The sequence below is a fragment of the Rhinolophus sinicus genome, chromosome 17, assembly GCF_057876585.1.
Source record: "Rhinolophus sinicus isolate RSI-liver-muscle chromosome 17, RSI-T2T, whole genome shotgun sequence".
Classification (NCBI taxonomy): domain Eukaryota; kingdom Metazoa; phylum Chordata; class Mammalia; order Chiroptera; family Rhinolophidae; genus Rhinolophus; species Rhinolophus sinicus.
In genome coordinates this window covers 47,846,238-47,863,073 of record NC_142517.1, presented here as the reverse complement: position 1 = coordinate 47,863,073, position 16,836 = coordinate 47,846,238, and the positions used below count along the sequence as shown (strand labels likewise).

The 16,836-nt window shown below is 37.0% G+C and overlaps 1 protein-coding gene across 8 annotated transcripts in view; it reads right to left on the bottom strand.

Annotated features, from left to right (window-relative positions):
- KLHL24 (kelch like family member 24) overlaps nucleotides 1-16,589 on the bottom strand; it is a 32,880-nt gene extending 16,291 nt beyond the window's left edge. The window contains exons 1-4 of one of the 8 annotated variants that reach the window (XM_074328618.2): nucleotides 16,416-16,589; nucleotides 12,576-12,753; nucleotides 11,377-11,434; nucleotides 4,576-5,556 (exon numbers count right to left, since the gene is read on the bottom strand). In XM_074328618.2, coding sequence (XP_074184719.1) covers nucleotides 4,576-5,495 — 920 coding nt within the window. In that variant the 5' untranslated portion in view covers nucleotides 5,496-5,556; nucleotides 11,377-11,434; nucleotides 12,576-12,753; nucleotides 16,416-16,589. Of the gene's footprint in view, nucleotides 1-1,882; nucleotides 1,975-4,575; nucleotides 5,557-11,376; nucleotides 11,435-12,575; nucleotides 12,754-16,374 lie in introns of those variants that run through there. The other 7 variants (XM_019735822.3, XM_088794410.1, XM_074328608.2 and 4 more) reach the window with 7 other exon arrangements.
- Nucleotides 16,590-16,836: the final 247 nt, after the last annotated feature.

Sequence of the window (16,836 nt, the reverse complement as noted above, 5' to 3'; positions counted from 1 at the left end):
GAGCAAGTTGGTTCACTTATCTGTGCCTCAGTTTTATCACCTATAAGAAATGAAGGCATTTATTAAATAATCTTAAAATACTATTTCTTTAAAAAAATCTTTCTTAGTTTTCTCTACTGGTTTCTAACAGAAAGTTGAACCTTGTCCTCATTATGGAAATTATGTTCCTATATTCATTATACAGTAACCGATTACTTGACAAGAGGTGGTAGCTTTTAAATTTTAGTCATCTCTATTGCTCAATGAAGCGTGGCAAAGAACATCGATCTTTTTCCATATACGAACAATTTACACTTAAAATAAAATGTTTGACAGCAAGCATTTCTACCTCTCAAACCACATTTCCTATTCTATAAAATTATAGCATAAATTTAAAATGTTTTGATTATTTTCTTCATGAAACCAGCAATTTTTATTAAGTATTTTTGTGTCAAATGCGAGGTTACGCATTTTTTCATAAGGTATCTCCAATCCTCACACAATCTTACAAGGTAGGTAGTATTATGCTAATTTTACAGAGGAGAAACTGATACATAGACAAGTTAAGCTGCCTTGCCCAAGGTCATGGAATTAGCTACTTGTGTAGAGCCAGATTCTAATCCAGGCCTGTCGATTCTGAAGCCAGTGCTCTAAACACATGATGCTTGCACTTGGTGTTTATTAAAAATAGTATTATATATTGGTACAGAGATTTAAAGTTACATAATATAGGTTAATAAAAATACAACCATTATTCCTAAGCTTTATTCCTTCTGTGATTGGTCTCCACTGTTTTCTCTTCATGCACCCAATGGTTTACAACTAGCAGTGCAGTTGTAAACTGCAGATTATCAAAATTTTCATGCTCTTGGATGCATCTTGGGGTTTCTTCTGTCCTTTAAGAGACACATAGGTATATACAGGTAGAATATCCAGTATGGGTTGAGCCCTAGAGAATACTTGGTGTGGATAAACACTAAAGAATTACTGGCTGATGCGAGGAGTATAACCTAACTGTTCAGTGGTGGGATCAGACTGTCATCACCCTAATCCAGAGTTAATCTTTGCGTTGCTAATGGGAAGACAACCAGATATACTGTGTCTCCTAGTGTGACGCGTTACCCAGGGTGAATTCTAGTCAAAAATATTTAACTGGTCTCCATTAAGCTGAAGCTTGCAGAGCCAACTTACAGTTTCTAGGAAACAGAGCTCCGTGACACCATAAGGAAGCAACCAGACTAATACAGAAGGTGTAATATTTTTTTCTGGACAACTTTACCATCAACAAGTCAGAATCATGAAGAAGAAATTGTTCTGGAATAAAAGAGCCTTCGTGGAAATAACCAGATGCAATGAGTAATCCTGGATTGGCGCCAGTTTCATTATAAGAACAGTTTGGAAAAAATAGGGGAAATTAGAATACGGATTGGGTATTAGATAATATAGAATTATTATTAACTTTAAGTGTGATGTTATTTTGCTTATGTTATTTTTTTAAAGGTGCATCTTTAAGGAAAAAAATACATAGATATATCATTTTAACATTGGCTGAATGAACGAATGAGAAAAGCCCGGGCTGGAGACACAGGTTTGAAAGCCAACAGCAGGCATGGTAATTAAAACAATGAGAACAGATGAGATCACCTAGGAAAGTATATAAGGCAAGACAAAGAGATGTGGACCAAAGGGACTACCAACATTTCCAAAACTAGATCTAGAACCACCAGACTGAAAAAGAGCAGCTGGAGAAGAGGACCATGAGGAAAGTGGTACTACGTAAGCTCAAGGAAAGTTTCAAGAGGGATTAAAGCAATTAATAATGTGAAATCCTAATGAGAGATCAAGCAGGATAAAGACTGAAAAGAGATGTCTAACAAATAATAAACAGAAGGTCAGTGATGACCTGATTGAGAGGAGTTTCAGTAGAGGGACTGGAGCAGAAGTCAGAGGAGTGAACTGCAGTTGAAGAAGTGGAGACATCACTCCTTTTTCAAAGAAGTTTGGAGTTTTTCAGAAAGATGAGAACCTGTACAAATAATACACATTGTTCAGATAATGAAATTCCTAATGATTGGTACTAACATGCAGTAATAAATAAGAGAAAGACAGAATATAAAGGGCAGAAGTTGATGTCAGAGTTGTAAAATAAAGGATTCCTCTTTACACTCCTCACATAATGCCTACAAAAAATAACTATCTGCAATTACATTTCTAATCGTCTACAAATTCAATACAACTATAGTTTGTTTTTTTCCTACTTGCCTCCTAAAGAAAGGTGATATGGCAATCTTATATTTAGATGTGTTTCACTGTATGGAATGGATTGGCTCCTTTAAAAATTGGATGTAAAATAAATTTTTGTAAATCAAATAACTGAGTCAGGAAAATTTATTATCTAACCTAGTTACCCTTAGGCTACAATCTGATTTCATTCAGGTCACGTCTTTACAAATAATATTAATAATAAATGGCTCATGTTGATAATACAACATATATCCCTTGGACCCTATTCTAATCCTATGAGCTATGCAGGATAGATATTATTAGCCCTATTTGACCCCAAAACATTCTTCTGCTACAAGGGGACTCTGTTTGGAAAAAATGCATGCTTTTCCTTTTGAAGAGATACTGTATATCCAGAAGAGTTCTTGAATAGCCCCAAAGCTGTTTAGCTTCCTCAATACATTAAGAACCTTGGTCTCTCCACATTAAGCTCAGCCCTAGTCTCTTAACAGTCCTTGAAAGAGAAAAGGGACTTAAAAAAAAATCAGTTTATAGAATAAAGTTATTTGTTTTTTGTCCATTGTTAAAAGACTGAGAGTAAAATATTTTATATTTCTTTCCTAGAAAACAATTGCTTTTTAAAAACTAAAGTCAGCTGACTTTTTTCCACTTTTGAGCTATAATGGACGTAAGTAGCTGACTGAAGAAAAAAATGTACTCTAGCCCTAATACAGAATGACATTAATTTTGTTTGGTAAAAATAGTTATTATTGTATCTAATTTATAATAAGTTCAGACTGTTGAGTACTGGGAGTTTTCTTAAAGTGGGTCAGACCTACATTATACTATGTATTAATAAATAACTAATAATAATTAGCTAGTAATTTTTAAGCACTTTCTATGCACCATTTTCTATGGTGAATACCAAAAGGATTACTGCATTTAAGTTTCAACAACAGAAGCTGTAAAGTAAGCATCATTTATCACCATTCTCATTTTACATCTGAAAAAATAGATTAAATCTTGCTATATCCAAAGTTGTAGATTTTAGACATGCCATCTTACAATATGCTGAATTTTAATCTCGCTTCAAACAGTATTAATCAAGATCAAAGTTAAAAATGTAGTTTGAGAGCTATGCTATAGTAAATTCACAGGAAAAGCAGAGCTGGCATTGGAAAATAAAATTAAACACTAGTTATACAATAATGTGAATCTATTTAATGCTCTTCAATGGTAAATATGGTTAAGATAGAAATTTTTATGTGTTTTTTATCACACACACAAAAAATCCCAACCTTAGCTTTATTAGAAAAGTATTTAAAAAATTATTTAGTATTTTTCACAGTAGGCATTTCTCACTTATCACAGTAAAGGACAGTTGTCCCTTGGTATCCACGGGAGACGGGTTCTAGGACACCCGCGATACCAAATCCGTGGATGCTCAGGTCCCTTATATAAAATGGTATAGTATTTGCACATAACCTGTATTTGCTTATGCATCACTCCATTAGCTTGTATTCAGTGTAGCATTTGGTGTGTGGCAAATTCAAATTTTGCTTTTTGGAACTTTCTGGGATTCCGTGCCCCCCCCCCCCCCAAATATTTTCAATCTGCAGTTGGATTTCACATCCACGGATATGGAAGGCTGACTTTATGTTTAATATTATGCCTTCTATTATTAAGGCATGGAGTTATATTTCTATAGTTTGAGTTAAAAAGCTATAGGTGTTTCACAGAAGCAACCCATTGTAAGACACAAACATAGAACAATACTTAATTGCATTCCTATCCTTTAACATACATTTTCCAAATTCTGTATAATGATGTAATTTTTATAATCAGGAAAAAAAATTTAAAAATTGAGATTGACATTAAAGATAATAACTGTGGCAATGAGAAAAGATCTGAGGCTTGCGTTTTACATCTGAGAATCCACTTAATGTATCCTAGCTTACTTACTTTACTTCTGTATTTCATGTTGTCTGTTAGGAAAAAGGTTAGCATGTGGACGTACAAATTGTTTTTTGTAAGTAGAGGTAGTCCAAAAGAGGCTGCTAAAGTCTGTAGCTACTTTATATACAAAGACCCTCTGGAAAGAAAAGTGGAATAGTTTGGGACCCTACAAAGGTTACGAGAAACTAGTAGAAATATATTGAGACGTGCAGTTGCAAAGACCCTTTGTAATACCCTCTGATAGCTCAGAACAATAACCAAAAATGCTATTGTTGAATCTAGTCTTCAGTGGGAGACATTCTAACGATTCACATAATCCAAATTTTAAATTATATAAATCCACATGTAAATAATACATATAAATAACTACAGTGAGATTACATTCAACAGGTTTAAATTTGTCAACAGTCTTCTCACCTTCGTGGCCTAGTCCTTGGGGACATCATTTCATTCCCAAGTATGTGGTACCGTCTTGCTTCATGCAACAACTGATAACACTCAGGAGAATTCTGGATCAATTGGTCCACCTCAACTGTTTGAACGAAGTAGTTGGGATGTAACAGAGGAAGTCTCACATGTGTCAGGAGCTCATGTAATAGTGGTCTTCTCAGATCAACAGCACGATAGACCCAACGCATGACGGCTTCAAAAACCATCTCCTCTTTACCAATAACAAGTTCATCACTACAAATATAATCAATAAGTTCATCTTTGTCAAGCTCAAGAAATTCTTCATGCTGAGACACATCCTCAAAAGTCTGTAACGCAAAATTCTTGCATTTTGTGAAGAGTGTTTTGAGTGAATGGGTATCAGCAAAGCGCTGGATTCCTAAGCAATTACAAGGATCAAGCTGCTCCTCCAAGAACTTGGCACACGCATCACGGAGAACACTGATCTGAAAGAGGCTTGAGGTTTCAAAGAGATATTGTACGTTCTCTGTAGTGATCTTCACCTTTCCAGTATAAACGTACTGCAGGAAACATTCCATAGCTTCAGCTAAAATACCGTTGATTTCAACCAACATTTCTCGGCTTTCCCTGTGGTCATTACAAAACATAGCTCTGAAGTAGCTACTACAAGCTGAGAGAACAGCTCTATGGCAAGGAAATTCTTTTCCTTCCACACAAATGATAACATCTGTGAACAAGCGGCTATCTCGGAATTCATTAAATATCTGGAGTATGTTTTCAGCATGGGACGATCCTGAGGAGAAGTCAAAAAACTCGTGGCCTGTCAGAGATTTTGGGTCCATCTCAAAAACTTTACGCTTAATTGCTGGGGAATCACGCACCCCAAGATCCTCTCTGTTTAGTCTTCGTCCCAGTATTAGGACCATTGTTACATCAGTTGACTATATAATTGCTGAGAAATGACCACTAGGGATCTTCTTTATGTGGCTAAAAGTTAAGAAAAAGTGAAAACATTTCAATATGTAAAAAATTCCGTATTTTATTTTGATGTAACACTATACCAAAAATCACATCATTAATATATTTCATATAGGGTATGGAGCACTATTTCATTTTAATAAAAATTGCATTTGCACAATTAGTAATAATTGTGATGTAATTTGCAATAGGACTCCTTAAACTCCCCTCAGCTGAAAGAATACTATGTGCTTTGTGAATTACTAATAACTTTGTCTTCCCTTTTGCATAGCTGGGTTTCATCTACGGACTAAAGTCAGAATTCTGTAAGACACAGAATCTGACTACATTCAGAATCCTAATTTAAGTGTTTATCATCTTAATAATAGTGTTGTTAGAGAGGAATTCAGCTATACCGTTCAATAGCCTTTAAAAATATGTATATTGTTTGACCACCAAGTCCCTTTCTAGCAGTCTCTCCTAATGAAATAATTAATCAGGATATGTAGAAAGATTTATCTATTGAGATGTTCACTGCTGTTTTAATAAAAAGTACTTAACACAACCTAAATGCCCTACAATAAGGCATTATCTAACATAGCACATCTTAAGAATCGGACACAGTCTATGCAGCCATTAAAAATTATGAAGACTATTTAATGACATGAAGAAGTATGAACCAGATGGTAAGTGAAAAGCAGACCATAAAACATATGCTAAGAAATAGAAAAATTTATTTATCAATGCATCTAGGGATAGGAAAAAAAGGAAGCACATATGAGTATGTCAAAATTTTAAGTGATCTATTTATCTTGTTTTTTTTCTGTTTTCCCCCAAATTTCCACTGTCAGTATGTAATACTTCAGTTTTCGTTTTAAAATGCATGTTATCTATACCCTACTCTCTTTCACTAATAAGAAACATCCCTAAACATCCCTCAGAAGTGACTGTGAATAGGTTAACTCATGGATTGAGGCACTGGGCTATAGCTATCAATTCCTTAAACTTTGATTTTTTTAAGGTGGTTCTTCTCCTATTCTCTTTTCACATCTCCGTAAGTTGACATGTGATCCAAAATGCATTTGTAATTGGCTTGAGAGCACTCAGATTAACTCTCATCTATGCCCATGCCCACAGAATCTTATACACAATCACTTCTAAAGGTCCCAGCTTCTTCCTGAAATATTCCAACAGTCAGACATCCAGGCCTAACTATGGTAGCATGAAGAAGGTAGCTTAACGTTACGGAAAACAGTATGGAGGTTCCTCAAAAAATTAAAAATGGAACTACCATATGACCCAGCAATTCTACTTCTGGGTATTTATATGAAGAAATCCAAAACTCTATTTTGAAAAGATGTATGCACCCTTATACTCATTGCAGCATTATTTACAATAGCCATATGGAGCAACCTAAATGTCCATGGATAGACGATGTGGTACATATATACAATGGAATACTAATGAACCATAAAAAGAATGAAATCTTACTATTTGCAACAACATGGACGGATGTAAAGGTATTATGCTAAGTGAAATAAGTCAGACAGAGAAAGACAAATACCATAGGATCTCACTTATATGTGGAACCTGAAAAAACAAAATAAACAAACACACAAAGCAGAAACAAACTTACAGACACAGAGAACAAGTTGATGGTGGTCAGATGGGAGGGGGATTGGGCAGATAGGTGGAAAAGGAGAAAGGGATTAAGAAATATGAATTGCCAGTTATAAAAATAGTCACAGGGACAGCACAGGGAATATAGTCAATAATATTGTAACAACTATGTATGGCGACAGATGGGTACTAGACTTAATTTCATAAGGTATATAAATGTCTAACCACTATGTTGTACACCTGAAACTAATATAATATTGTCTGTCAATTGTAATTGAAAAATAAATTTAAAAATAAAATACATACCAGTTTCAAAAAATAAAGTAAGAGATCATTTAAAAAAGAAGGCTCAAGAACAAAATTTTTAACCCCCCAAATGGAATGCCATCCTCCATTCATAAGCTACAAATAAAATTGAAACTTGAGCGTCAACAATCGTAATCTAAGACTATTTTGTATACCCTATCACACAGTTAAGTTTTTTAAGTCCTTATGTGACACAGTAGGCAAGAAAATATGAAATATCAAAATCAAGAAGTAACTCGTTCTATTATATATATATATATATATATTCTCCTCTTTTTCATATTCGTATTTATTATCTTTGTCCTCCTTTTTTCAATCACCCTAATGACCCAGATTTCCTAGTTCCAATATTCACTAGATACGGCCAACTTCTATCAATTCCCTCATTGAATTTACTTAATGCTGTCACTTCCATCACTTTCATCACCAACAAATACTTACTGTGTGTCAATTATTATCATGACACTGTGCTAGGCCTATGATTTAGAGATTAAAGATATAGCTGTTGAGGGTATAAAAAAATACACATATATGGTTGAGACAAAGCATATTCACCAAAAGATAAATAACAACATCAGGCAACATAGACAATATGCTGCCACATTGGTATGGATAGCACAGTTCCCACTTAAGCTTCTATTAAATGTTTTTTGCTTCTCCATATAAATTGGCATTTCATTTTCCTGAAGTCTAGATGATAGGATTTTTCCTGAGCAGATGTACACCAGGAGATTCTAATTGTTTAGAGAAAAGTACCTGGCTGTAACAACATCTGAAGGACACATAAATGCTTGTATTCTGTACAGAATCTTTTCCTCTTCCATTCCTCTTTCCATCCCCCAATTTTGTAGAGTCAAAAATAATTCAAGCATTTTATCAGTCAAATGGAATAAAGTAAAAGAAATACTACTTTTATCGGGGATCACTAGGTGAGGATTCAGAGGCAGTATGTTCATAGGGAAATCCCTGCTGAGGGCATGTAGACTGTGATTTTTAAAATCCTGAAATGACTGAAGAATGGTCATTTTGGTCCACTCTAAGAATCCTGGCAAAACCTGAGGAAGTTCTTGGAAATCTACCATGTAAGGCGTTAGGAGTTATGAAGAGCCAAATCTGTGTAATAATTGTGTATCTACTAGTTTGACGCAAACTGGGGAGGCTCTATTTCCTTATATGCACTAAAAAACAAAACATAACAACATCAATCTTTTTGTTGGACTGCTTACCATGTAAGTCTGGCACTTATTAAATTCTTCATATGGATTATTTAGTTTAATCCTCATAACAACCCTAAGAGGTTGTTGCTATAATTAACAAAAAAGCTGGTTTTACAGCCTTAGGACTTCATATACAAGATTAAGACAGATTTTTCTAAATAGGCAGGAACTATTTACAAAGTAAGTGAAAGACTGATAGGGAGAAACTATACCCTCACTTCTAAGTTAAGAAAAACAAACAGAAAATTCCAAGTATCAAAATATATACAGGCAATTTATTTTCTAAATGTGTAACAAAGGCTTGTAATGTAATGAGACAGTTATGGCAGAGGAAGCTCACGTAGGAGGCCTATTTAAAGGAACACGTACAAAAGGAAAAACAAACCCAAGAGAATGCTTATGAATGGCTGATTTCTGGAGCAATGTCAACAAAGTAGTAACTACCAGATATGTAGTCAGTAAAATTAGTTTATCTTAAATTTGAGGGAATATTTGTCTACATGTATTATGGTCCAAGTAAGCTAGATTTTGAACTGTAATCTAAAGACAGTTGGAAGTTTTAAGTGACAGGTTTGCCTGAGAACAAATAAAAGCTTCATTTTGTTAATTTTAATACCTAAATGAATAAAATTACATCTGAGTTTAAAATATTTTATTATTAGTTTTAAAATGTATTAAGATTAACAACAACAAAAAAAAACACCCAAAAAACGGGGGGTTCTTCCCATATTTTTTAAGATTTTCCTGATTACTTAGAGAGTTCATGTTTGCCTCATTTGTATGTCACTCAGTTCCTTGGGTTCTAGCTGACAATGCACGTATGTGCATGTCCACAAGCATGTGCACATGGGTTAAAGTTCATTTATAACACATAGAGTCACTTCTGAATTCCAATTTCCTACACATGGGCAGTAACATTTATATCAAATATGCTTTTAATCTGAAGTTATCTCAGTAATAGTTCAATACACAAAAACCTATCCTCTCTAGAAGAGAGATCACTATTGTGCCTGAATGTCAATTTTTTGTTGTTGAAACTGCAAAAAGTTCAAAACGTAGTATCACAAGTGATTTAATTATGATAAACATAAATAAATTGGTGATATGGAATATCTCATATTTCTATCTTAATGCTTTACTAATCTAAATTCAAATTATAGTTGAATTAGATATGTCAGATTCCCAAATCAAGACCTTAATCTTCAAATTAGCTTATTTAAATTCTTATTGCATTTCAGGTTTATAAAAAAATTCACACAAACTATTGTTTTTGACTCATGATAGAATTACTGGTGTTAACAAAAATCTTGAGACTTCTGCTTCCATATATTTTTCTTTTCTCAATGTTTAAGTGAAAATGTAGTCAGAATGCAAAACAAGGCAACATACTGCAAGAACTAAAAATTTCCCTTTGGCTAAAAGGGACAAGTAAGAAAACAAAACAATATTCTTTTCTGTATCCAGTAATCTTACAGTATGAGGTATTTGTTATCTGGTATCTTACTGTATCTAATAAATTGGGGATAGCATATTGAGTGAGTTAAGTGTTAATATGAAGCTGATTAAAACTTTATAGGAGTTAAGGGTCTGTCTTTTTATGCTATTTTCTGCCCCCTTTGTCATAGCTAATTCTTTAATTATTGACTAACAAGAGGTCTTTCACTGGTTTTATACAATGTAAAACTGAAAATCCTGGATTATTAGAACAACTATAAAATCACCTGCTATTACCAAGTATTCAACAGCAACAAGAAACTCGTATTTACTGTTTTGTTAATTAGACAGACTATCTCTTAGATCTGGGCTGTTTACTTCCAAACGGCTTTGGCCTGGCTTTTTGGACATCCCTCACTTTCTCTGGACTTTCTGAGAACTCTCCCATTAACCAGTCTCCACAACAGCATGAAATATAAACTCTTCCTGTTGATGCATGGGTAAGCGATTTGCACAGGAGGGTCTAAGAAATATGAGATGCATTTCAAAGTTTATCTTTTGGGCTTCCAGATGTAATTTATTTGCCTTTGTTTTCCCATTTTACACAAGTAAAGTATTTTAACTAGTAATGGAAAAAGGAAGCAACTAAGTAGACATCTCTGGACAAAACAAGAGGAAAATGTTTGTTCCAAGGAAATATAATTACTGAAAGTTGTATCTGTGTAAGTTTGTGGATGAAAGGATGATCAGACTGCCCTGTCAATGACTGATGAAGTCACATGATTTGTCTAGAAAAGGTAGTATCTCTTTTTCTCCCTCATTTCTTCCAGAGCTGTATTTTAGAGCTACACAGTCACTTGAAAGGAAGACTTTTCTTAAAAGAAAGATTCTTCTAGTTAAGGATACTCTAGGGTTTATTTCCAATTGCAGAACTCATAAATGTTGTAGGCCTAGTTTCTGATTGCTAAGTGGATTTAAAATTGTATGTTTTTGGCCTATGTCCCAGAAAAATGAGTGGAGATAACTTATTTTAGTGTCGCTAAGACTACAGAAAAGTGTAAAAGAAGGCCTGAGGATATCATGGAGGAGTAGAAAGGAGTGGGTAAATGCTTTACTCGGTAATGGAAATGACTGTGACACTACCTTCCTTTATGATCTTGCGGCTAGAATTGTTCTGTGACTCTGACTGGCCTAAGTGACCCCTGGTTAAAGAAAGGAAAATGGTTTAGATTCTCTAGTAACAATGTTTAGATAGTTTATAAATATTAAATACCTTTTTAGCATTTGCTTGATCAAAGCCTCAGTCAAAATATTTGTGTTAATTTCCACACCTAAAATAAATGGAGAACAGCAACATGCAAATCAGATACAAATCACTTCATGTAGTGTTGGCATTTACTAACATGTTGAAAAAAAACTTGTAGTAGATTTCAGCTTCTGACTTCTGACTGGAAGTTTACTTTTGCATAGAAAATCATTACTGAATAATTCCTTAAAGCAAATTAGTAATTTTATGCTATTTTACATATAAATTATTAATAGTTTCATTATTTATCAACTTCTTTACTTGACAATTTTACCCTGCAGTGAAGTTTCTTGAGTGAAAGATGAGTAAACAAATATTCATGTCAACAGCAAATTAATGGTGGCATTGGGATGAGAAAATATATATCCTGTGATAATTGTAAATTGGGATATTTGAAGAGTGTCTGATAATTAATATTTCATTTGAGTTTGGAGCCATTAAATGATTCTGAGTTGCCCTATCAATATTACCAAAAGCAAATAGTTTAGTCATTATGTATTATATAACTATGGAATCAATTTCAGAAAATCTCAAGTATTCTAGGTAATTCAGGAAAAAAAATTTTCATTTTTAAACCAGTTATCTAGATTATCCATATAGAATCTCCAAGCTTATCAAATAATTTTTTAATGTTTTAATATATAAATGCATTTCTTCTGCTTCGTTGAACTGTATATACTCTTAGTACCTGTAGAAACCAACTAATTCAGCAAAATTCCCCCTTTTTTGGTGGCTGAGATGGAGAGGAATGCTTAAGAGAAAAATACCAGCCCCTTGAACTGTGCACAGAATAGCAATAGTATTTAAACACAAGTGGTTCTGGCTTCTGGCATAGATCTATAAATAGCACTCAAATTCTTAACAAGTTAGGGCCAATTCAAAAGTTGATGGTGCAGACCAAGCTACAGACTATGATGGTTCCCACAGATACACACAAACATACGTCTCTGTTCCCTGATTATTATGATTGAGAGATGAATGTTATCTTGTGTGTCTCCTGACTTGTAGAATTCAGCCTAACTTGTATGTACCCTTTGGTAAAGAATATTTCAACTTGGTCAAATAAGGGACTGTTAGTCCTACCTAAGTGCTTCTTCCCAATGGGTAAGATCCTGAGCCAACACAGGGGGTCAGGTCAATTCAAGAAACATTTATAGAGAACTTACTCTCTGTCTGGCATGAGGGTCGCAAATATTGCACTCAGATCCAATTTCAGACTCTATAGGATTGGCTAAGACTGGAACCAAGTAAAAACTCCAAGATTGACATCAAAATAGATTCAAATTCTCAGTGTTTCCCTTGCAGAAGACACAGGTACAAGAATTCTCTCATGATTGATCTGATCTAGAATTATACAGTAAGGAGTATAAGGGCAAGGCAATTCACCCGGACATTTTCTTCAGGGCTTTCATGTAATACTTACAAACCTAATAGGTAGTAAGGATAAGGGACAGAGGAGCTCAGTGTACAAAGTCCAAAGGAGATACATGATATCAGAATTGATCTACAATGTAGCTGTCCTGCAACCGAGCTTATTTTTCCTTCATAAAGCGGGAATTCTATACAAAGAAAGAATTTACTATCAGCTTTAAAGATAGTATAGATTAATGAAGGACTTATAAAGACATACCAGAAAGCAAAGGAAACCAACATTTTGACACATGGCTCCTACAACTTGCAGTCGTGAACTGCCACATGCTATGCTCTACACTACGTGATTTTCTCAAATCCAACCTTGAGTGAATAACATAGGAGAGACAACAAAAAGCCTAATCACCAAGAAGAGGTTTATCATTGAGGATACATATTAACTCAAAAGCAAGCCAGAAAACAACTGCAATATAGTAAATCCATTATTTTAAAATAACTAGAAAACTATATTTAACATGGTACTACATAAAACCAAGCAGTTTTTATAAATTTCAATATTTTCACCCTATTTTCTCAAAGCTAATTTATTTGAACCATTCTATTTAATGACCACTTTTTAAAGATTCTAAATTTACACACTTAAATTTTCCATTTAAAGTTTCTCTTGGAGCAGTGATTCCTGAACCAAGTTTTACAAATGTAATATTTAAAACCTAGTTTTCAAGCTATTTTCAACAATTCTAATTTCTTAATGGAACCACCAAGAACATATTTACCCACTTAAGATACCAGAAACCAATTAAAACCTTAAATTTCTTTGTCTAGAATTATAGCAACTAATGATTATCCTTTCTTTACTAGAACCTCAAATGGTCAATACATTATGAGTTTGCTTGAGAGAAAGAGAAATAAGAGGTATCTGAAGATAAAAATTTAGAAGTGCTAGGGCAGCCGGATAGCTCAGTTGGTTAGAGCTTGATACTGGTAACAAGGTCGCTGGTTCGATCCCCACATGGGCCACTGTGAGCTGCACCCTCCACAGCTAGATCGAAAAACAACTAGTCGATTTGGAGCTGATGGGTCCTGGAAAAACACACTTAAAAAATAAAAGTTTAAAAAAAAAAGTTTAGCAATCCTGTTTTTAATAGAATAAGGGTTCTTAAATGTTAATGGTTGTCAAGTGGCCATATACTCTTTGTTTCAGTCACAACAGAAATCGAATCATAAAGAATGTATTTTTCATATACTGTACTTATGAGGATATTTTCTTTACATTTTTCATTATACAGGCCATACCTAAATATTTGTTGAAAAATAATGTCCCAAATGTCTAGATAAATGTATATACAAAAATAACTGTAGTCACTTATTTAATAAATAGTATTTACTTTTCACAGGCTTGACCTTTAGGTTTTAATGAAATGGCAGAAAACAAGGAAGTCAAAACAGTGTTGTTTTTTTTTAAAGCATTAAGGTTGTATTTTAGTCTTAAATTGGACAAAAGCCAGGAAAGTTTAAGTTAAAGCTGATAGTCAGCCCTAACTCAGAATATTATTTCTTCTTCCTGTTTAGAGACTAAGTTACAGGCTTTGTCTGGATAAGCAGGCTTTTGAGTGATGGCTTTATTTTTTAAAAAGGTTAGAGGTTTGTATTTTGTACTTCTTTTGATATGTTAAAAGCCCCAATGCAAGAATGACCAGGCAGTTTGGGATCACAGAAGCTGTTCCTTCCTAGTGCAGCCATCTCTACTTCAATTTAAAAAATAAATGAAAATGCACAACCAATGAGAACTGTTCATATTCAATTCCTGCTTCACGTGTGTGTGTGTGTGTGTGTGTGTGTGTGTGTGTGTGTGAATCTATCTCCTACAGAAATTCATTAAGTTTTGGGTGAATTCCTACAGATTTACAGGAAAAGAAAAACCTGACAAAACTCAAGTACCCTATTTCTATGACCTCCTCCTAAGGAAAACCGTATCTTCAACACACTATGGTTTAAATGATCTCGTAGACTTTATTAGTCATCTTAATTTATAATTTTAAAACAAGACATTCGCAATTCACTCACAAATTTTGAATTACCACGAGGATTAATACAATGAGAACAGCTCATCTAAACCGGGGTATAAAATCTTTATTTTTAGGAGAATATTCTGGGTCCTTCTGTTTTTTAGAAGTCTAATTTTACATCTTAGTCGACAGCAGGCAGATTTTAAATCTATTTTACGTACCTAACAAAAATCAATCTCAGCTGGTGGACCTAAACAGTCTATAGCTGCAACTACTAAGAGGTGATTTTAAAAAGCTGCTCAAGAGCAAGTGATTAATCGTTAAAATCCACCAAAACTAATTGTAAATAGTCACTGCCTCAGGGGTCAGACTAGGGCACCCTAAAATGTGGCGTTACAGACCTTATTTAGTTACTTAAACCTTCTTACAGAACCTGCAAAAACAAATTCGCTAAAGGAGGACTTTCCCACCATCCCGGCAGATAACGAGACACTAATTGGGCTAATTTTGGGGTCCTCGCCGGCGGGCTGCGGCAGCCCTCCCCCGGGGGTACAGAGCGGCCCCAGCGCTCCGAGGTGGCGGGGCGGCGGGGAGGTTCGGCCTGGTGCCAGTCTTCGGCGCGGGAGCGCGCGCCGCCGTCTACGCTCCCGCGCGTCCTCCAGATCACCTTCAAGGGGGCGGGGAAGATTGGGCAGGACTACCTAGCGACAAGACAGCCGCCAATAAAAACTCGGAACTCGCCTCCTTGTACCCGCCCTCAAAAAGCCGCAGGCGCCCAATCCCGGCCGCGCTAACAGTCTTCGCCTCGAGTGTCCAGAACTTAGGGGCGGGGACATTAGGAATCAAATTAAGAAACCGAGTCCTGGAGTGGTAGAAAGGTGGGGAGGTTAGGCGGGGACTCCGCCGGCGCAACGCCCGCTCCTCCGCCCGCCCCGGCTCCCCGGGGACAGTCGCTCCAGGGCCGGGTTCCCGGCGCAGGCCCCGCCGCGATCCGTGGTAAACAAAGGCTCGCGGGAGGGGGGCGGGGGTAACGGTCAGGTGACAGTGCCGAGCACATTTCGCAACCGCTTTAATGGGGCTTCTCTGGCTCGTACCCACCGTTACCCCGTCAGTCCTCCCAGACAGACAACGGTCGTCCCCACCAAAAGGGAAGGCTTGATTTGAGGCCTCCGCATTCTGTGCTTACTTCGACTGAAAAAGAGCAGCTCCCCTTTCAAAGCCCAACAGCAACATGCGGGACCCGTCTCCCCAGCGCGGTTAGCCAGCTGCCCCCGCCCCCGAGGCAGCGGTGGGGTGACCGGCACCTGCTACCCCCAGTCCTAGAAGCCATGCCCCTCCCAACCCGCCCCCGGGGCGCGTCAGCAGCGCCGCGGTTCCGGGGCGGCAGTGCCAGGAGGCTGGGGTGCCCACCCTTAAGGACTGTCGTTATCGAGCCAGAACTGAAGACCCCCATGGTAGCCCTGGAAACCCCTCGCCCTAGAGGCCCTGCAGCCCCAGCCGCAGTCTCTCCTCAGACCCCTTCGTCTGGCTCAGATAGGCGGGCCGCCGCTGGCTTCCCTCCTGCAGACATCCCCGTGGTCATGACCTCGGTCGCCCCTCCGCCCCCGGCTCTGGCGGGTTCCTCGCCTTTCGGCCGGTCCTGGAGCTGTCATCCCCGGGTACCTCTCGACGAAGGCTGGAAACGGCCAGTAGCAGTGGCCAGCAGCGGCTGCCTCTGCGATTCCTTAGCGGTCAGCGGCGCAGCGATCCCTCCAGCGCCAGCGTCTCCTCCGGCCAACAGTCTCTGCAGCAGCTCACAACAAAGGAAACATGTGACCGTCGGGGCCAAAACACTGAGCGTCACCGACCCCTGGCCAATCCGAGTGGGCTTCCCCTGCCCCGGGGCACCTTGGGAGATGTAGTTTCCACTCCGGGGGCTACCGCGGAGGCCACTTGGTTTTCCCGCTGTGGGGCGATGTGGGGTGCGGAGCGTGAAGAGACCCAATCCAAGAGCTGATTCAGAAATACTTTGTTTTAGGTAGGGACAGGTTAAGGAAATGCACCCGTG